This window comes from Fringilla coelebs (genome assembly GCF_963513975.1).
Source record: "Fringilla coelebs genome assembly, chromosome: Z".
NCBI classification, from domain to species: Eukaryota; Metazoa; Chordata; class Aves; order Passeriformes; family Fringillidae; genus Fringilla; species Fringilla coelebs.
In genome coordinates, this window is record NC_140031.1 from 3,435,044 (window position 1) to 3,456,777 (window position 21,734).

Sequence of the window (21,734 nt, forward strand, 5' to 3'; positions counted from 1 at the left end):
AGCTTATTTAAATTTCTTTTCCTATATTTTTGGATGTATCATTTTTTGATGTCACAGCTGGTCTAATATAATATGATATCATGAATGGGAATGTTTCTTGGTATAATCTGTCATTTCAGACCGCTTTTCACTACTGTATTTCAGATTCTGGTCTCAGTGAAGGAATTGGAAATGTTTATGTGGCTTAAGCATGAGCAGTCCTTGGAACTCAATCAGTTACAAGTCAGTAAAAAACTTTAGATCCTTACATTGGTAAGTTGTACAAATTCTCTGCTCCTGTGTTCTCAGTTAATTTTCTTTTAATTTTGAAGGCGAGCAGCTATTTTTCTTTGAAGCCCTTTTTTAGCACATCAGAATCTCATCCACCACTGGCTGGTTCAGAAAAGCTCACCCCTTTCCAGAGCTAAGTGTGAAATCTGCTTTGTGATAAATATCTGATGGAGTAGAAGCACTGGGCTTGCTCCCAAGCTAAATTCATTTGTAATGCACCAAAACACCTGCCTCTGTGTCATCACAAAAGCAGCTCCCTATTGTAAAGTACAATTCAGTCTCAGGCAAGATTCAGATTCCCTTTTTCCCCACTCTGCAGGAGAGGAACAGATGTCCTTAGCAGCTGAAAGGAGCTTCCTCCCTCTTCATCTACCCAGCTTATATTTCCAAGTCATGAGACCTAAAACTCTTCAGAGTCCATTGGAGAGGGTTTGTTTCCATGACACCAGTCCCTTCCCACAGTCACTCAATGCTCAGGATATTTATTTTACATGACACCTGCGGACTGGAAGTGACAGATTTACATTAGAACTGTACCCAGGATCTCTAAATATTCAGCCCAGACATCACCATGGTGGACGCCTCTGGATCAGCAGTAGAACACATTAATGAGACACAGACTCACCTGTCTGGTCCACCCCATCAACAAATGGGTTTTGGTCACTTTCTGGGCCAGACCAGAGACTCTCTGCTCTTTTCCCAAATGCTGGACAGTAACTTTGATCATGTGATGTTAGACACTGATTAGAGGGATGACCAGCTCTCCAACAGAAATTGCAATTGCTGCTGTTGCAGAATGCAATGGTCAGATTTTAGGAAGAAGTGCAACAAAACATGAGAAATAGGCAAAGGCAGTTCAAATATTTATAAAAGTACTGTGTAACAACTCGAAGACTTGTAAAACATTGGCCAACTAAGATGTGGCCAACTTTCTTGTTGATCACCCCTAAGTTTGGATAAAGATGACAGTCAGCTACAAAAGGCAGAAAAGTTATTATCTCATAAATGTATTTGCTGTAAATGGTGAGTCCCTCTTTGTTCAGCATTGAAATTCAAGTGCAGTAAATAGTCAAAGTAAAATAGAGTAAAACAAAGCTTACCTGAAGAGGCTGAAGAATCAAAAGTACTTCTGTCCTTCCTATTTGTCTTGAAGGGCTGAATGTCCTTTTCCCTGTAAGTTCCAAAGCCTTCAAAGCTTCTTCTTTTATTCCCACTTGCATCATTGTCCCGCTTCTCACTCGAGGAATTTATTTCACCAAACATGTCCAGGGACTCTGACCTTCCATTACTCTCAGTATTACCAGAGTATCTCTTTGTGCAAGAGTCAATGGGATCACTGCTTGAGTCACTTTTATCTTTACTCTGTGACCACTGCTGGGCGTCAGAAAGTGACAGCGTAGACAGCGTATCCACTTCAAAGTTACTCTTTGAGCCTTTGTGCCCAGTTTCACAATGCTGGTGCTTCTGCTTCTCCTTATGCTTGCTCTTCTCGTTGAGCAAGGACAGGTCTTTGTCTGAGCCACTCAGCCTCTCGTTGATGGTGTGGCTGGAGAAGCCAGTGGACTTGCTGGCAAAGAGACCGCTCAGATCTTCGTGAGTCCCCAATATCCGCTCATCCTTATGCTTGTGCTTATGTTTGTGTTTCCTTTTGTGAAGTCGGCCACTTGAAAGGCTTGTTCCTCCAACCTTCGGAGGAGCCAAAGAGGACTGCATGTCTCCAAGGCCCATTCCCACAGGGGTTTGTAGGTGCACTCCGTGTTTTGCTTTGTGTTTGGCAGTGGTGGACATCTTCATATGAGAGCTTGCATGAAATTGGGGTGGGGGCACGGTAGGTCTCATAAATGGGGAAGCCGCTCCAAGCGTGTGAGACAGGTACAAAGGAGCTGGATACTGACCGTAGTAACCAAGATTCATCATAGGCATTGATGTGTAAGGCATTCCATAGGGTGCATAGTAACTCCCACTGGGAATAGGGTAACCGAACCCTTGTAAAAAAGGCACCTTTGTCATGGTGTCATTGGTTTTGGCAGGTCTACCACGCTTCTTCTTAGACTTCATATCAGAGGTCCTGCGAAGATAGAGCAATGGGTCATACTGGATATATGGCACAGGGTAGTAGTGATCAAAATTAATCCTGAAGATGCTGGGATATGGATTTTCATGATAAAATGTATAACTTCTATGGGAAATCCTGAACACTTGAAACTTATTGATGAGTTCCTCAAGGTCTGCCAGAAACTGGAGGTCATCTCTGTTCTGCAGGCTTTTCCTTTTCCTCTTGTGCTTTGGCTTTTTAATACTTTCATGAGAGAGAAAGTTATCCACAATGAGATGCTTCTGCCGGTGACCATGCCTGTTCTTTGTGCTGGTGTCAGATGGGATAGCCTCTGGATTGTCCAGGGTGCAGAAATCGAAGGAGTATCTCCGGCGGGATTCTGAGCTTTTCTCGGCTTGGTCAGAGGTACTGTTGTTGTCTGTACCTATCCCACTGTCGCTCGGTATGGTTTCCTCACTGTGAGACTCGCTCACTGGCGACAGCGTGACTTCTTTCAGAGAACCTATTTCACAGAGGTGAGAAGGTGAATTAGCCATTAGCCTGGGTGGAGACAGCTTCCAAGTTCCACTGTGCATTCCTTTCTGGGTTTTTGTAGGAAGAGCACTGATAGGTTGAAGATTTGGCATAGTTTTTAACTCTGAAAAATTAGTTTCAGTGCTTGCAGGGCTGAGGTTGCCGTTGATCCCCACTAATTGTGTTGAAAGCGGATGAATAGCTGCTGGTGACGATGCCACAAGTGACTGCAGGTTGGAAGGCACTGCTGGGTTTTCTGGCTGGCTGGAAACAGGCCTTGAGTGCTTGATGGCTGTCTTAGGTTCTTCCGGCTGAGGCTGCAGCTCTGCCCTTGGCTTTCTGCCCCGTTTTTTACCAATGTAGATAGTCCCCCTCTTGCTGACATTGATCTGCTTCCCTAGCCTGGCATCAATGGTGGTCGGCCCAGCACTAGATGGTGGCTGGACTTTTGCTTTCAGAGCTATGCTGCTGGAGCAGGAGGACAAGATCTGATTGAGAATGTTCTTCCTCTTGAGGGTTTTCATTTTATTAATGGTCTTGATGGTCTTCTTATCCAAGACCCCAAGTTTCCCAACCTTTTTGTGAAATTTGAGTTCACTGATGGGCTTGTCCTCTCCTGGAACCATCTGGGCAAACTTGGCCAGATTCCTTCTCCTCTTCCTTTTCTTTGTTCCTGGAAATTCACGATTGATTGGGCTCACTGGGCTGGTGGAGGTCCCCTCGTGAATGGTTTCAACAGTGAGCAAAGGCTGTTTCTTTGGTCGTCCTCTTTTTTTCTTGACAGGTGTGATCACAGTAAGACTGTCTGTGTTGGTATACAGAGGGCTGGATGGTGTGATGGGATAGGCTGAAGGAGGCTCCACCATCAGCTTATCAGACGCCGTCAGGGAGGTCTCCCGAAGAATAGATTTAGGTTTGCTGCAGGTCCACCGACGCTTAGCCGCATGTTTGGGGTGCTGGATGTCAGGTAACTTGCCAGCTGTGGAAAGATTGGTGGGTAGGAGAGTGGATGTCACGGGTAGAGGTTTTCTGGGTCGGGCAGCACTGTTGGGGGATGCTTTGTCTGTGAACACACCACTGTCAATTGCTACTAAGGGGGACTCATTTTCAATCACTTTCCCTGGCTTTGTGGCTCGAAGATCTTTTTTACTCCCCTCTGGTTGAGAGCTGGTCCTGTTTGCCATTTCACTGCTCAAAGCAAGCACGGAAGGTAGGCTTTTCTCCTGGATAGTTTTCTCTATGGAGGATTTAATGGATTGCCTCTTTTTCCTTTTGTGGCCAGACGCATCTGTTGTCGGAGACTTTATTGGGATAGTAATTCGTACGTGATTGGTGTCACTTTCACAAGTGCCGGCAGAAACGGGATTCTGCTTCGAGGGTGACATATCCAACATGCTGTCCATCGAGTAAGACTCCTTTTTCCCTTCCATGCTGTCATGGGATTTGCCGTCAAATGCTTTCTGAGCACTCTTTACCCACTCCATATCTGTGGTTTGCATGGTTTGGCTCATCAAGTCCTTTTTGCTGGACTTCTTCTTCGTAATTCCAGCGGGCTGATCGGGGGCCTCCAGCTGCACAGCTCCCTCTGGATCTCCAAGAGGCAAAAGCCCATTGCACTCGGAGGCACTGCTGGGCTGGGTGGCCGTGCTGATGCCATTGGGTGACGGGACTGTGCTGCAAATCGCCAGCTCCTTACTACTGACCGACAGCTGCCCCCAGGAGCTGCTGCTGCTGCTGCTGCTGCAGGACTTCTTGGCCTGGGATTTGCTGTAGGAAACTCCTGGCTCCAGAGCAGAGACCTTGGTGGCACTAATTGCTTCTCTGCTGGGCTCTGTGTTGATGAAGCAGCTCTGAGAAGCGGGTCCAGTGTCGGAGCTCACTGACCAGTCAACGTGGTGCTGGTTGCTACTTTTCTGCTGGTGTTTTGATTTTAAGGTGTCACTGGTGAAGTCTTGTTGGAGGCCCGGATCATAGTGCAGAGCAGAATGTTTTTGTGGCCTGTCATAAACCTGGAAGGGAGCAGAAAATAAACAGGAAAAAATAAAATTAGTTTAGCAGCCCATTCATAACCACTGGTTGCAGCTCTTTATTTATGCAGTGAATAACAACAATGACTTCGTAAGTTAGGAACCTTTCTAAAATCTTCCTATACTTGAGCCAAATTTGCATTTAGATTTCATGCACAGTAAACAAGTTTTTTTTGGTTTCCCTACTCTAAAAACAGTGGAAATATTTCTATAAATGCAAAATTACTAAGGGAACACATTCTATTGATTTTTAATTTAAAACACAAGTGAAATATCCCCTTTCAATGGATGAATGGTGCAACTCAACCTCCTGGTGAGAATGCCTTTTTTCCTGAAAAATAATCACTCGCAGAACTTGAGGCTCAACAGCAGCAATTAAACTCATTATTGTAAACAAGAAAACTGCAAAATTATCTTGGAAGTTGTAACAAACACGAGGAAAACCCATGGGTCCCCTTCCCTATGAAGGAAGATTCTGCAAAGATTTACTTGAATTTCCACATGGAAGCCATCCCTGCATACTTAGTGCTTAAAATCATATGCATAGCGTCAAGTGTGTGAGGCACACTTGTCAGGTTCAAGATTTGCACTACTCCCTTTCCATTTTAAAACTCTGCTATTTGCAATGTTGGTGAGAGATATTTTCAACATGATTTCTACTCTGACAGGAGCTCTTGAAGCCGCAGAGGTTACAGCAAGGGCAGAATTATGCTGAAGATTCTTACAAAGCAAAAGAAACTCTACTGTTTTTCTCTTGGTGGGCCTCCAGCTAAAAAAAAAACTGTTTACTTCAGCTGTAACTTTTTCCTTTTAAAGAAAAAGTATCTATCTATTTGTTTTTTACTTTCTTTGGTTGATCGGTTTGGGGATTTTTATTTGGTTTTTTTTTTGTTTTTTTTAAATTTTGTAAAGCTCCGGGTCAGACCGTACAACTGCTTTTGTACAAACTACTGACACTGCTGTGAATGCCAAATAAATGATGAGACTGAAAATAAAAACAAAACCAAGGAAAGAAAAGTAGATAATAAATACTGTGTGTCTTGTTCCTACAAACACCCTGTTACAATTAAGCTTCTATCAGTAGCCCATTAGATCTCCTTTTGGGGTGTTTGCAACGCAAATTTTGGGGCAAGCAGGCAAAAGGGAATAAGAGGGCTCTGAGTTGGGAAAATTAGGTGTCCCTAGTTGTGAGCAACTTCAGAGAAGTTTGAAAAGACAACCCCAAGCCCAGGGCACATTATTTAGTGGCCACTAAACATGCACATTATTGACAAATTGATGCTGAGCTATCTTTCATGCCCATATAAATATAGACATGTGGCTTTTCTGGAATAGGCAATAATGATGAAGTTGTTCTGGTCCATTGTCTGAGCAGCAATCAGGGAGTCTTAAATCCTGTGGATAGTTCAGCTGTCACACACATGGACCAGCCATGCTCAGGGAAAACAGAGATTTCCAGGAATTGTGGACTGAGAGAACGAAAGCATGCAGCTGTGGTGGAGCTGCAGATGTCGTGGGTGAGCGACACCCGGTTTCCTCAGCCTGAGAAAAGAGCTGAAAGCATAAACAGCCCTTGGGGAATGAATCCTTCTCCTCCTCTTCCTCACAGTGGCCTCCCACACACGACCTGTGCAGCACACAGAGGACACAACCCACACTGATGCCCTCCTTCAGAACAGGGGGCCCATCCACGTCCACATCTTCCCCTCCAGGGAGGGGAAACCAGCAGCACCAGCCCTGGAGTTTTGCAGCCTGTTTTATTTAAATTATTTGAAACTGATCCCAAAGCTCCTGAGGTTTTTCCTGGGCCACTTGGGTTTCTCCCACTAGGCTGGGTGTCCTGGCACAAGGAGGTGGGCAGGCCATGCCTTGGTGATGTCCCAGGGGGAGATGGCTGTGCATCACCCCAGCCTCACATAAAACTTCATCTCCGCCAGGTACCAGAACTCGTGATGGGAAGAAGCCCTGGAAATGCTGGGCTGAGGTCTGTCCCAGCCACACTGGGGCAGGGCCAGGCTGTTCCTGAACAGATCCCAGCTGGCTGGCTGCAGCCAAACCAGCCTCTTATACCCACGTTACTCCCGAGTGCTGAGCCGCGAAACTGAACGACCTGAAACATTTCGTTTGGAAGAGGTAAAAAAAAAAAATAAAGATAAAAATAAGAAGGAGGGTTACAGCAGGAAACAAAAAACCCATGGCACTCTGGCAACATCCTAGTCTCTCCATATCTATCACACACATGGAGATCCATGGTCTAGAAGGAGCCATAATCTCTGATCTGTATTTTAAGGCAGTTAATAAGGGCTCAGAATGGAGAGGCCAGCTATAGATCAGCCATGAATGCTGATATATGGCTTGGCTCCTCCAGCCCCATTTCCTTGGCCTGTACATTACACAGTGATGATGCAACTCCCAGCACATCCCTAATGATAGCCCTGTCACTGCTCCAGCAGCACAGGCCACCACCACATCCATCTTAAAATTCATGAGGAAGATATGCCCATGTCATCAAAGGTGCCAGCTCTGGAGGCATTTAATCACACAGACAAGCACTCCAATTTCAACAGGCCTTCAGAAAATGACCGGTCCACAGGATCAGGGGACTCCATTTCCTAAGCAGGATGTCAGAACTATATATCTGCCCTAGCACATTGCATTCTGCTGGGTTTCCTCATGAAACCTCTTCCAGCGAAACATTTATTGGCTCTGCCTTGCCAGACACATCCATACCACCCAAAAATAATTCCTCTGCAGCACAGTGACTGGAGACAATTTTGCTGCAGCAGGTTGGGTTTCAGGGGCTGAAATGGATATGTGGGGGCTGTTTACCTAAAAGCACTACTAAATCAGTTGAAAGTAACGTGGCCAAGTGTATTTTATTCCCCATGTATTCATCTGGGTTGCTGTTTGATCCCATTGGTCCTAATGCTTAGGCTTCAATTTTCCCTGCTGTCTGAGCACCATCCCAAAAAGCCAATAAGGCCTAGCTCAGCTAAGCCAAGACTCTGCTAAGATGACAGAGATTTCAAACCTGTCAGGATGGTAAGGGAATCTTAAGAAACTGATATCTTGGTACCTTTCACCCAAATTCCTTACTTTATTTGTCAGTAAGTATGTAATACACTCCAGCTCCGTGGGGCTGTTGGCTCAAATAGAGTTCCTGTGGCAGCCAGCCGAGACCAGCATCAAGAACAGTGGGCTTTTTTTTTAGGAAAACAGAAGGATTTATCTTTGTTTACTTTTTGGTTTATAAGACCCTAAAAGTGCTTCAAACTTCAGTGCTGGCCTCTGCCTGTCATTTGCCCTATCATTAAAGGGGATTTTCTTCCACAGCCAACCATTCTGCACTGAGAGTCTGCTCCTTCTTCTTTTGTGGAAGTAGAAATGTAAATTAACTCATGTAATTTTACTACGACTCAGAATACTATGTCAATATTTCTCCTCATATACAATTTACTGGGTGTTTTTAGTAGGTTAAAAAAAATCCCAACTTTCCTTTAAAGAAAATAAAATACACAAAAAGAAGATGATAGCTTTTGTAACTGCAAAAATGCTTGAGTACCCTGATCCAGCACATGTCTTAACCTTAGACTGTAAGAATAAGATTTCAATCCTTTTATTAGTGGAATAAGATTTGAATGACAAACTTGTGAGTTTCAGGCCTCAGCTTTGGCAGTGGTGGGCAGACCTGTGAGCAGGACAGACCCCACACACTGGTGGCACTGGTCACAGACAAGAAGTTTTATGCTGTGAGTTTTATGCTGTCCCTCCACTCCTGTGCAACCCTGCACCTGCAGACGTGATTAGTCCCCAAAAGAGTTTTATTCTGGTATCCAGCCCTCACAGCTGAGGAGATGATGCTGTGCCATCCCAGGAGGGGCAGCACCCTGCTCTGCAAGTAGTACCCAGCAGCAGAATCTATCAGCATCTTTTAGGATGCTTCCGTCTGCATACTTTTCCTCACATGCTGCTTCAATTCCAAATGCAAAAACTGGGGGCAGATGACAACAACAAAATCAATGGCCTGGTAATATAATAACAATGATTATTAAAAAAAAATTCCAAATTAAAAAAAACAACCTTAAAAAACTATGATGAAATATATATTTAGAAAATACAACGCCTGAAAAAAAAATTCTGAGTGCTTAAAGGGATGGTTCCCTCCTACTCCAAATGCACCTTTTTTAGGAGGTAACACACATAAAGCTTGTCAAGAATCTGGCTTGCAAATCAAAGTTAATACTACAACGCCCCCTCTTTAAATCATTCGCAGATCCATCTGTGTAATGGCTCCTCAAGTGTAATTCCCTATTAAGAGGCTTTATCTGGAGAGATAAGCAGCTGGTTCCCATGTCACTAATTGCTGTCTGCTGTGATTTTAAAACATCTGCACCATTGTGCTCTTCATTTTCATATTCTAATCACCCTGAAACTTGAAAAAGGTACATCATTGATTGTTTCTGTGGGTTAATTAGTACACAGTCTCCTTGTAGAGACAATTTAAAGGCAGTCAGAACCTCAATCAGCAAGTTTGTTTTAAAAATTAATAACATCAGGAGCGTCTGTGGGGATTGGCATCCACAGTGACACATCAGTGTGCTCTGAGGACATGCCATCCTTTGTTATCTCCTTCATAGGGATGGAAAGAAAATTGAAAAAAAAAAAAAGAAAAAGAAAAGAGAAAAGAAAAGCAGGAAAGTCTTCCCTAAACACATAATGTCACTTAAAACAGGGTATTGGGAAGTGCTTTCTTTTATCTCAGGGCCACCCCTGCCTCACCAGCAAGAGCAAATCTGAACGAATCAAAACATCACATAAAACCTCTGTGTGGTCTAGGAACTTGTAAACATTTTTTGCTGTCAATTTTGCCACCTAGGATCTGGCATCTCATTGGAAATCCATGGGGTGAACCTGTGATGCATGGGGGCACTTGCTGTGTGTTTCCTCCTGGGCTGGAAAGGTGCTGGATCCCCTGGTGCTGTCTCCTAAGCATGCAGAGGAGGGTTTTAGCTCAGGAACAGCAGTTTGCTGTGGCAGAGGTGCTGCATGCAGGGCAGACCTTCCTTGCACCCAGCCGGCTCAGAGGGAAGGCAGGGCTGAATTCAGAGCTGCTTAACTTGGGTTTATACCCAAAAGTACTCCAGACAATCCTTATACCAGAACTTTGGAGTCTAGCAAACTGTCAGCCTGAGATGTTCCAGGCTGAACGAATAAATCTGCAGGCACTGACTGAAAATGCAATAGGCATTCTGAAAAATCATTCTCTGTTCTTGTCCTGAGCTCCTAAAAACTGGAGAATCTCCAAATTATTTGTTCCCCTTGCAAAAGCTTTCTCTTTACTTTCTGCTTCCTAGACATGCATGAACACATGCTACTAGAGAAGAAAAAACCCTTTGAAAGAAAGAAAAAACTGAGATTTCTAGCTCCAACACATGAATAAATAATCCTGGCTCAGCTCATACTTTTGCTCAAAATAGAGCATTTCCCCTTGTGTCCCAATGGGACGGCTGTAACCTGCTCAATTGCAGGCTCTAATCAGAGCTACAGGTTAGGGATATTTCATGTCTTTTGGTGAGTGCACTGAGCTTTCCCAGGGCAGAATTACTCTGTAAATAAAAGATGCCAAGCGGAGGAGACAGCGGGCTCAGGCAAATATAACTTTGGGCTGATGACTTGCAGGTTGAGCAGTCATGGACATGAGGTGTGAGGAGCCTGTGATCAAGTCCAGCCAGTTCATAACTGCAAGGCTCTGAAATGGCCTTGGGAATTTCTTCAGGTCCTCAGTGACTCTGGCCATGGATGAGGGATACAAACCAGAAAAAGCCACTTGCTGAAACCACAAACAGGGGAGTCTGCTGAGGAACACTGAATCTAGCTCAAAACTGAGGCAGGGCTTTAATTAAGAGTGATACACCGAGAGAAAACACATGAGCAACATAAAATTTCTATGGTTCCAGAATAGGGCATTTTCCAAAGTATTGCTGCAAATTTATGACTTCCCAGTGTTTATTCCTTCCACAGCTCCCTGGGTCCCAAAGAGCACAAAGCCCAAACAACCATCACACTCACAGGAGTGTGGATCACAGAATCAGAGAATGGTTTGGGTAAGAAGGGACCTTAAAGATAATCTAGTTCCAACCCCTGGACATTCATTTGATGTACAAAGAGAGGCAGGAATGCAAAAATGCCCATGAGGGCACAACACAGCATGGGGTGGGAGTGGGTTAATTAAAAGCCAGGCAGCACCTCTTTGTATCCATTCACCAAACAAAACATCCCAGACTGTGGAGTGTGTTTGTGCGATTGTGTCAATACAGAGAAGCTGCAGTTCAGGCTTTGGCATCATGATTGCTTTGAGAATACCTTGTCTAAAGCACTTATCCAAGGAAAAGACAAATCAATGCAGAGATTACTGAACAGTACAAAGATGCTCACATGGTTGTTGAATTGTAATTTTTCATGCATTCCTGGTAAAGCGTCTTGATTTTCTAAATAATTCAGAAATTCCAAAGTTATTCCAAATTCATTTTGCTACCAGCTTTAAAGGGAATAATTTGCACACTGTTTCAATCTTTTGCTGCTTTGCAGACACTTCTATTTTCCACATGGAGGGATTGAGGATTTTTTTTTTTGTCAAATTGCAGCAACATGTTGAATTTATAAAGGTAGGATTTGGCGCTGCAGGCTGCTCTGCTCCTTACTGGTGGAATAGACCACTGCTGCACATATTTTCTTTATCAAATGTTTAAACAACCCTGTGCTTTTCAGAGCTTCGTATTAAGCACAGAGTCTGGGAAAACTCTAAACAACGGGATTTTTCTGTCATCTCCAACAAAGAACCCATCATCACCGACATAACAATGCAGTTTAAATACCGTGTTTAACCATAACACTGTTTGCCACCTCGGTTTAAGCAGCTGGGAGAGAACAACTGGGCACCAGCTAAGGTGGGCTAAAAGAGGGCTCATACAGTTTTTCCATTCAGCTGCTGAGATCACCCTACTTTGTCCTTGTTTGGCCTCAAGCCAGTGCAAGGGTTTTAGGCAAGTGTTAGTCAGACATCACATCCACAAAGCCAGGGCTTGCAGAGCAAGGCACCTCTGCTGAGCTGAGTGCTTTCATTTGTTCTCAACCCTTGCTAATGAACTTAACTGCCTGCAGGAGTGATACTAAGGCTTTATTATTCATATGTATAAAACATACTTCCATCCCTTCAGGAATGGTTAATTCTGGGGAGCTCAACCTGCTCTCACCAGTGTGTCACTATGATGTTGCTTGTCCAAGTTTCCACCTCCTCTTGCTCTTCCACTTTCCTCTGCCACTTCAAGCTGTAGAGGACCATGCACATGTGTACAGTGGCTCAGCCAAAATAAAACAGCAGAAGGATCCCCAGACAGACTGGGGCCTGCAGAAATGGGAGCAGTAAGGGGTACTAATGTCTGAAACACTTGTTGTGCTTTCTAGGACGTTAATCCCAGGATCCCAAACTGACAGATTAGGGTGAGTTGGAAGGGACCCACAACAATCATTGAGCCAAACTCCTGCCCGTGCACAGGACACCCCAACAGTCCCTCCTTGTGCCTGGGAGCATTGTAGGAACTCTTATCGAGGTCTGTCAGGGTTGGAGCTGTGACCACTCCCTGGGGAGCCTGTTTCAGTTCCCAGCCACCCTCTGGGTGAAGAACCTTTCCTGATATCCAACCTAAACCTCCCCTGGCTCAGTCTCAGGCCGTTTCCTCAGGTCCTGTCAGTGGTCACCACAGAGATCAGTGCCTGCCCCTCCTCTTCTCTTTATGAGGAAGCTGTAACTGCCCTGGGGTCTGACCTGTGTCTCCTCCAGCCAAACAGACCAAGTGACCTCAGCTGATCCTGTCTGCCTTCCCCTCAAGGCCCTTCAGCATCCTAGCTGCTCTCAGCATGTCTGAGGTTGCTAAACTGGAAATAAGGATGTGAACAGCTGTGCACTTTAAATTTCTGCTATAATTTTTAAAAGCCTGCAGTTCTTAATTTGCATTGAAAGGTTTCTTTTATCCTTCATTTAATATAGGAATTGCAGCATTACCTTGAATTCTCTTTTTTTTTTTTTTTTTTTTTCTGAGGGCTGGGAGAAATATAAATGGCTTTTCCATCGAGGCCAGTGATTCTTTCCACTAGAGTTAAATAATTTGATTATAAATTGAGTCCTTAAATGTCAAGGAGATGCTGAATTCACCTGAAAACAGGCATTTGGGGAAGCTCATAAAAGCTGTGAGCTGCAGTCAGTTAGCTCATCATTCTTTTAGCATGCACTTCATTTAGCAGTTACTGACCGCCAGATTAGCTCTTCCAAAGCATCCTGATTGCAGCTAGGGTCTAGCATGAAGTATTAAATGTGCAACAGCATTGGAAAAAAAGTCCAGAAATCTGCCTGGACATCTATCAGGAGCAGCTGGGTTATAAACCCTTTGAGAATTTGCAGGACAGGTCAAATACACAGCGTCCTCAGACTTCCCTGAAGGAAGATCTGAGTCCTGTTCCGTGAATTCAGTGAGAGCATCACTTGTGCCTTCAGCAAATTCACTGTGAAAAGATGAACTCCAGTGACCTGAACCAAACCGTGGGAGGTTCCTTCCCTTTACAGAGTCTGCCTTGAGAGGTCGTACGTGGTGAATTTCTGGCTCTGTTGGGCACACACCAAAGAGCCACTGCACAGTGGGGACTACACACCCAGAGGCAGGAGGTGCTCTGGACCCTCCCAAACAGCTGGTCTCAGATCAGACTGCAAAGCTGGATTCTGCTTTGTTTTCACCAGTGAAATCATACCTTTCTGCCAGAAGGGAATAGGAGCTCTCACCTTCCCTTGCACACTGAGTGCACGCCTTAAAACAGCCCAAGCAGGCAGGGAGTGGAACCTATTCCATTTGCAAAAGGCAGCAGGATGTGTGGGGCTGCAGGAGACTCATGCTCTGGTTTCCCCATAACACATGGCTCTTTTTCACCACTCTTACCTTATAAAAAGTGGTCCCTCTCCCCTTTTCCCTAGAAACCCAGGAAGTGATGGCTGGGGAAACTTCCTGGCACACCTTGAAGAGGCCAAAGCATGGCAGACATCTCTGTTTCTGGACTAGGGATGATGCCCCTGTGACACAGCTGTTGAAGATTTTTTCTTCAATCAGGGGATTTCAAATCCATAGGATCTTTAAGTAATGATGGAAGACATATAGGGAGAAGGATGTTCACTGGGGCTCCTACGGCATGGACTGTTGAAGATTTTTTCTTCAATCAGGGGATTTCAAATCCATAGGATCTTTAAGTAATGATGGAAGACATATATGGAGAAGGATGTTCACTGGGGCTCCTAGGGCATGGACATGTGCTGTGGGAATAAAAATGCTCAGCTGCAAGTCCTCCTTCAAGACCATAGAAAGGGTGATTTTGGACAGCTGCAAAATCACAGGCTGCCCTGACTAAATCTGACTGCTCTCCTATAAGAACCAATCTTACCATCCCCTGGATCTGGCTCCCTGCAGATAACTCTTCTGTAGAGATGTTTTTGCAGAAATTTCAAGTCTCCCAGTAGGGGAGATTTAACTAGGCTTGTAGTAATGTACTGGAGCAACAAAAACAACAAAATGGTGACATAAAATGTCTCTCTGGTGGTGCTAGGGGATGTGATGGTGATAGGTACTGCATTTTTTGGACATTGCTGTGCTTTTCCTGAATGACACCTATCTCTGCTTTGATGTTCATCCCTCATCACTCCTTCCTCCCCTCGCTCCCCAACAATGACAAAAATCACCTTTACTAATAAACCTCCAGCTCAAATAGCAGGTTTTATTTAGTGTGCTATAAAAACAGTCATTTCTCAGATCATAAAAAGGGCTCAACTGGACTGCATCATTTTGCTGAAGTGAGTTTTCTGGTGGAGTGATTCTCTCTTCTAAATGCCACAGTCCCCCACTACCAGTATTTATGTACCAAAATAAAATGCAATTTTCTGTATTTTATTAAGTGTGAATCTCCAGCGCAAATCCATTTGGGAGCTGATCCCAAGATTTAATTGTCCTTTGCTTTTATACTTTCAAGATATTTTCAAGAGTTTTCACAGTATCACCAGGCTAAATACAGTTTTATTAAGGCACAACATCATCACTTTAAGGCCCTGACCAAGTTTAGGTTTGTCTTCTACACATATAAATCCACAGCAGCAAAGAGGAGAAAAAGAAAGGGCAGGGAGCTGTGATCTAGAAAGGAGGATAGCAAAACACCCTGAACACAGCTTAGTGCTTAAATGACCTCCAAAACTTCTCTAGTTTCTCACCCAGCAAATCAGGTGTAAAATGGAGCCCTGAGTCTCACACCCACCAGGCTAAATATGGAGTGTTTCAATTTAAATTCAGGCCTGGGATTAGCATCCCGAGCAGAACTGGCATCAGGAGAGCATCCAGGTAAAAAAGGTGGCCTGTCCCATGCTGAGAATCTGCTCTGGAGAAACCCTTACAGCCCTGAAGCTGTGCTTAAATGCATGATTTCGGTGCACACACTCCCCTTGGGACTGGCATCAGAGCAGACAGAGCCATGGTGTGGTTCCACATTGAGCATTGCCCTTTTAATTGCCGTGGTTCTAGTAACTCACTCAACCACATTTCTTTTCTCTATACATGTTGATGAAGCAAAACTATTCCCAGCCCTGCTATTGCTTCCTCCTAAATGCTGACTGCGTGCTTGAGTTGAGCAAGTCTATAAAAATACTGGCACTGGAGGTACAGCCTCCCATCCAAGGAGCTTGGCAAACAGGGTAAATCACCAGCAGCAGGATCATTTTAGATATCAAAGTGCACTTGCCCATTGCTAAGGGAGGGAAGCAATGCCTCTTTCTTGACAAAATGTGCTTATTTTGGAGGACTGGGATTGGAAGAGTTTGGCAGAATGTGTTTCCAAGAGTTGGTTGAGGAAGGAGGGAGACTGGCTAAAGCAGAGGTGAACCTGGTGTTACAAGCATCTGAGGAACACATGAAAGGAAATGAAAAAAATGGGGATAGCAGGGCCACAGAAGGTCCTTAGCTTAAGAGAGACACAGAAATTAGGAAAGCTGACATAACAAACATGGTTCACACTTTAGGAGGGTGCATAAATAATCATGAAAGCACCTTATCACAGAAATCAATGGGTTCTCTAGGCCTGAGAGTTTCTTTTAAAACTAGGCTGGGTGTTTTTCTGACAGCTATTGGACTTGGAACAGGAATGCATTTAGGCAAATCCCCTGGTATGAGTCATGCAGGAGGTTTGACTAAGTGGCTCTTTCTAGTCTTAAAAATCTGTGACTATATAACCTCTCTAAATCCTCCAGTGTTTTGTCCAACCTGGTGTTAAGCAATTCCAGCAATGTGTCTTCAGCCTCTTCTTCTGGGAGTCTATATCCCAGCACAATAAATCTCACTGTTCAGAGTCTCTTCTCCCTTCCCCTGGAACCATTTCCATCCCTAGACATATCCTAGTTCTGGATTCATCCCAACAATTCCTCCTCATCCTTGGACCAAAAAGAATATTTCACATTTTTAAACAATTCATTTCGTTTGCCATATTCCCTGCTGCTGTAAAGCACTGTGTCCCACGGGTGAGACAGAGTTGATTTATTAGGAAGGGCCTTTCTGTCTTGGCAAACCCAGTGAGACGTGGTTCCCTCTGGAATAAAAGATGGGCAGTGTTGCACCACACTTCATTCTGCAACGACAAGAGGGGCCAAAATCCACCAGTTCAACTCTCTCAGGCTACCAACCTGGCACAGGGAAAGTTACTGTGATTTCTGTTGCCATTCCTCTAAACTGGCTGAACATGGACTTTTGAGAGGCAAATGTGTGTGAAATATTCCTCCAGACTGGCTCTGTCCTCGCCAGAGAGCTGAGATTTGGCTCTGAGCTTTAAAAGGAGGCACTAAGGACCACCTGATCTGGATTCAAGCCTCAAAGATGACTCTAAAGCACTGCAAGACCAAAACACGCTGGGTGTGAAGAGTGAAGAACCCTGGAGTCAGTTTTAGACATTGCCTAGATTTTTTCTCTTTTTCATTTTTTTTTTTAATTTTTCCCCCCCCAGTTTTAAATATAGAAGAACATATTGATTTGGTCTTTTCTGGTTTAAATTTCTCTGCTCTTCTGTATGCTGCATCACAGTCACAAAACATGAGCACAAATGCAGAGCTCTGAACAGTTGGAGACCTCTGCCTCAATCCAAATGTCACAGCTGGTGTTCTGAAGGGTGTTTTGGGGGGATTTTTTGGGTGTGTGGGGAGAAAAAAGAGCAAAAGCTAAATCCCAAACCACTGTACAAAAGTGATGCATAAGTTGAAGCCACTATTGCAAAAACTACTCAGTGACTGTTTAAAAAATCCTTATAAAAAATCTATTTTATCCTAAATATTTACCAAATACGCAGTAGTTATTTTTTTTCCTCTGTGTTTTTCCCCCTTTGTTTTGTTTTCCACTAGACAATACGCACAGTTCTGTGTAACCCCCCTTTAAGGATTCCTCTCAAGGATACACAGATATCTATTTTCTGGTACCAGACACAACAACCTTGTGAAATCAGGGCAGATTCATCACCCATCCTGCACACGACCTTATCAGCAGTTGCTATGGGTGGCCCCTGTGGAATACTGTGGAAAGGGCAAAGCTGGGAAATGTGCACTTTAAAGTGCCAGAGAATTTAGTTCAGTGTGCAGCACTTGTAATTTCTGCTGCTGCAGACTCCTCAGCTTGTTATGGATATCTGAGAATTCTCTTTTTCCCTGACTAGAGGTCATAAGATTTCTTACAGTAAATTTTTTTGCCCCTCCCCTCCCCCTTTTTTTTTCTTCTGGAATAGGTAAGGCATAATTGAGGGTGTCAGCTTTCTTGCATTTATAATATCTCCAGAGATGAAGAGAGAAGTGAAATAGAGCTTCCTGCCACTCCTTTCCCCACATGTAACATATTTTGCATTTACTTGTACTGACAAAGGGAATATTTAAAGAGAAGGCAGTGTTGTGCCAGTTTTGGTGCAGGAGGTATGACAAAAAAAATTGACTGGAAAACACTCAGGTAGATGGACTACAGCAGCAAATAATAAAAATTAAGGTTCTAGTTTCCTCATCATCTATATTCCCATCTGGTGGCAGCTACTACCAAATATATCCAGAACATAAATTTCTTTTCCTATTGATTTGAATTCTCTGTACAGAGCCATGGAACTACTTTTTGTAAAAATATAACTTCAGTGAGTAAAATCAACGTTCTAGTATGTTCATGTGAAGCAGAGGGCTACAAACCAAGGAGGAAACAGGTAACAAAAGTTTATTACATCTCAGCATCATTCACACCAAGCAAAAATACCTGGTTTATACCTAAAGTCAATCTTAAATGAATCTCAAAGCACTTCATGAAAGAAGCAGCAGTCATTATCCCCCTACAGATGTAAATACTCAGGCTCAGTGATTCGCCCTAGGTATTTCATATTCCTTGACGAGTGCAAAAGGGAGAATTTAGTGAGTATTCCTCATGCTCATTTTTGCTGATGACCATGAAGATTCCCATGACCAAGGCCACAAGTTCACATTTCCCAGGCATTCTACAATCTAGAAGAACATGCCTTTGAGTAAATGAATATGTGGCTGGAGTGCAAACAAACTGATGCCTTGCTGCATGAGTCTGAACGTGCCATCTAAAGTGCCTATTACAGGCACAGCTGGAATCCCTGTCTGCCAGAGGAGGAATAGCATGGATCTGTGTTTCAGCACAGCAGCACCTTTTCACGGCCTGTCAGCTGGGATTCCAGGAAGTCTCATACCTACAGGACTATGATTTCTGCGCTGCAAACCCACAAGAGTGCTCTTTTTAAAGAGTTTTAGCTTTGTGGAGATAATGAAATGGATTATCCACGCACCTGCTGTTGCAGCATACCTGCAGTTCCCTACCTGCCGCGGTGTGTGCGTGCGAATGAGTGTGTTGGTGGGCATCTAATTTTAAAGAATGGATTTTAATCTCACAGAATCAAACCTGGGGAAGATCCCTAGTCACCCACCCTTCAGGTAATTACACCAGGAAAACCTGCCAGGCATATCATCATCTCACCAAGCAGAGGATACTGTGGCAAGCAAAAAGTGACCTTGTGTTTCTTACGGTCAAACTCCCAGCGATGTACAGCAACTTAAATTAGAGCATGTGCTACACAATTAAGTTTTCTTCCCTTGCAGACTTGTTGTGCATCTCCTGTCTGAAAAGGAGGGGTCACTTCAGACAGAGGCTTCAGCTCAGCAGGGCTGCCTGCTGCTCACCAGGGCTTTGCTTCGAGCAAGATAAGAGGAAAGGCTGCAATTAAAGCAAAAACTTCATGCTTTTGGGGCTCCTTTCCTCCAGAAACAGAGTATTAACTCAGGAACCACAGAAAGTGAACCATGAAGTTGAAAGAAAAATAATAAATTCAGGTTGTTGTTCAAATCTTCCCCGTGACTGAGTTTGTTGCCGTGGTGTAGTTTGGAGCACCCTGGTCAGGCATGGAATGAGACTTGACTGTGGTCAGGTTTGGAATGGCACTTGTTAAAATGCTGCAGGAGCTGGCCCTCCTGCCCTGTCTGTAGAAAAGCTTGGTGCAGCTCATCAGTTGGAGCAGAAGGATGTCAGAGTGTGGCTCTGCCACCAAGCTGTCACCAACACCCAGTCTAGGAGCTTGGTGTCCCTCCATGGTCTGTGAGGCATCCAGAGACAACATCCAGGATGCTAACTCACCCTGCTGGCTGTCCAGGTCACCTGAGATGATAATTTAGGCACCCAAACTAGACATCCAATGGGAGGTAGTGTGCACACAGCCTAACTGACCTCAGTCTCTTGTAATAGACTTTTAATCCCCTTCCTGATGCTCTTTGTCAGACTCAAATGGGCTGAACTACGCCCTTAAAAAAGTCTTTAGGAAGCATTCCTCGAACAATAAAAGGTACTGAGGCCCAACCTGTTTATGGAAAAGGATTGAAGTTTTCCAAGTTTTTTTTTTTTTCTTTTTTTGGCCTAGAGATCCTTGTAGTTTTTTGAAAACAAAATTGTGGTTTTATATGGGGTTGTCTAACGTCATCCCTCCTACTTGAAGAAGAGAGTTTTTCATTCCTCACCATCAACTCATAATATCACAAAGTCTTAATATGAATTGGTCTTCTGGTTTCCTTTTCTTGAGACAAACATGGAAGAGCAGAGATAATAGTGGATACAGCTCAGTCTCTGTGCCTTTTCTCACTGCTACTTGACAAGGTAGTATTTTAAAAACTAATCCAAAAAACAAAGTTATGCCCACAATTGAATTTAAACCCAGTCTTTTTTTTTTTGCAGGATGTCACATTTCCTTGCAGTCCCTCTGAAAATGCCTCATGGTACAAACGTGCATTTGGAAACAGAACAAATCTGTTACCAGGATCCAAGCTGGTCATGCTGTTCAGATGACCACACTTCTGCCTTCTTGTTCAAACCTTTGCTCCGTGTTTTGAGGTTTGCTCATCAGTAAAATCTTGAGTTAAGGATATTCTGTCAACCACAGGGTAGAACAGCTGACCACAGGAAGAAGGCAACTCAAACATGAGCAGCAGCACCTTGTGACTCTGGGCACCCTTCCCCTCTGCTTCTTCAGTAGGTTATTTCCCACAAGAGCATCTCTGACCTACTTGTGGTGCTTCCAGAGAGGCCTCATCCTATCACCACACCTTTAATGAGCAGTTCATTACTCTGTCCTCTAAGACCAGAGCAGATGAGGGCTGTGAGATTAGAAAGGCTTTCCTCTGCTGAGATTAAATGTGGTTTGAGGTATTGTCTGCCGCAGACATATTTTCGACTCTTGGTCCCTCTTCCCCAGGCTTTTTGGGGGAAAAAACCCAACTTATAACTATGAAAAGTTCTAGGAAGAGCACAGTGCCTGATGTCAGATGTCTGGGCATGGGGAGCAGGAGCTTCCCTGCACATGTGGTCGGTGGATTTTGACCACACTGATGCTGGGCCAAGCCTTGGCCCCTGCTTAGGCATCCTTTAGAGGACCAACATGCCCTCTTCTTTCTTTCTATCACCAATTTATCATTTTTCTCACTTTTTTCTATTTTACCAGGAAAAATTCTCAGGAGTGTGGTAGTCAGCATGGTCTAACTGATCTAGGATTTTGGAGATAATTTTTGTGTTCTTGTATCTGCTTCTGACTCCAGCATTTCCTGGTCTTCAATGAGTGCAGGGACAGTTTTCCTCAGTTATTTGGCAACACTGAGCCACAAATTTGGCACTGGCCAAAATAATAGCATTATGTAAGTCATGATTTTAGTAAAGAAGATATTTCAGAAGATGTGTTTTCCCACCCTAGCGGAGGTCCTGTTGAAGTGAGGATATCTGCACAATTCCCTCAAAGGAAAACAGACTGGAAAACATTAAAAGAACAAAACTTTGGATGAAACCCATTAAATTTTGACAATCTTAGCTCACCACCTCCTCTGAAGACTCTGTCTAACTGCTATAAAACAAAAGGAACACGTTTCCCATGAAGTAAGGGGAGCAGGTCACCTAGTTTAAGCTCCAGTGATCTGATTTCCAGTCCTATTAGGGCAGCGACCTCAGGACACAGATGAGAATCTCTCCCTCTCTGGCAGGTTAGGTAGGCAGTAGGCAAGATGCAAAGTTCACCTGAAGCGTGTGCCACACCAGCCTTGTTGGGCAAGCAGCAAGAGCTAATGCAACAGTGGCTTTTTTTGTTAGTGAGCTGAAGAAAAGAGCTAAATTTTTCCACTTCCAACCGATTTATCCTGATAGTAAAGATTAAAAGCGTGGCCCATTCAGGAGAGCAAGGCTTAACACAGGTGTTGGCAAGGGAGCCTCAGAGGCATCAGAGCAGCA

General features: G+C 44.1%; 1 protein-coding gene across 2 annotated transcripts in view; it reads right to left on the minus strand.

Annotated features, from left to right (window-relative positions):
• Positions 1 to 21,734, minus strand: part of SETBP1 (SET binding protein 1) — a 264,672-nt gene that overhangs the window by 77,862 nt on the left and 165,076 nt on the right. For both annotated transcript variants that reach the window (XM_084225792.1, XM_084225791.1), the window contains one exon: positions 1,371 to 4,848. In XM_084225792.1, the coding sequence (XP_084081918.1) occupies positions 1,371 to 4,848 (3,478 nt within the window). The remainder of the gene's footprint in view (positions 1 to 1,370; positions 4,849 to 21,734) is intronic.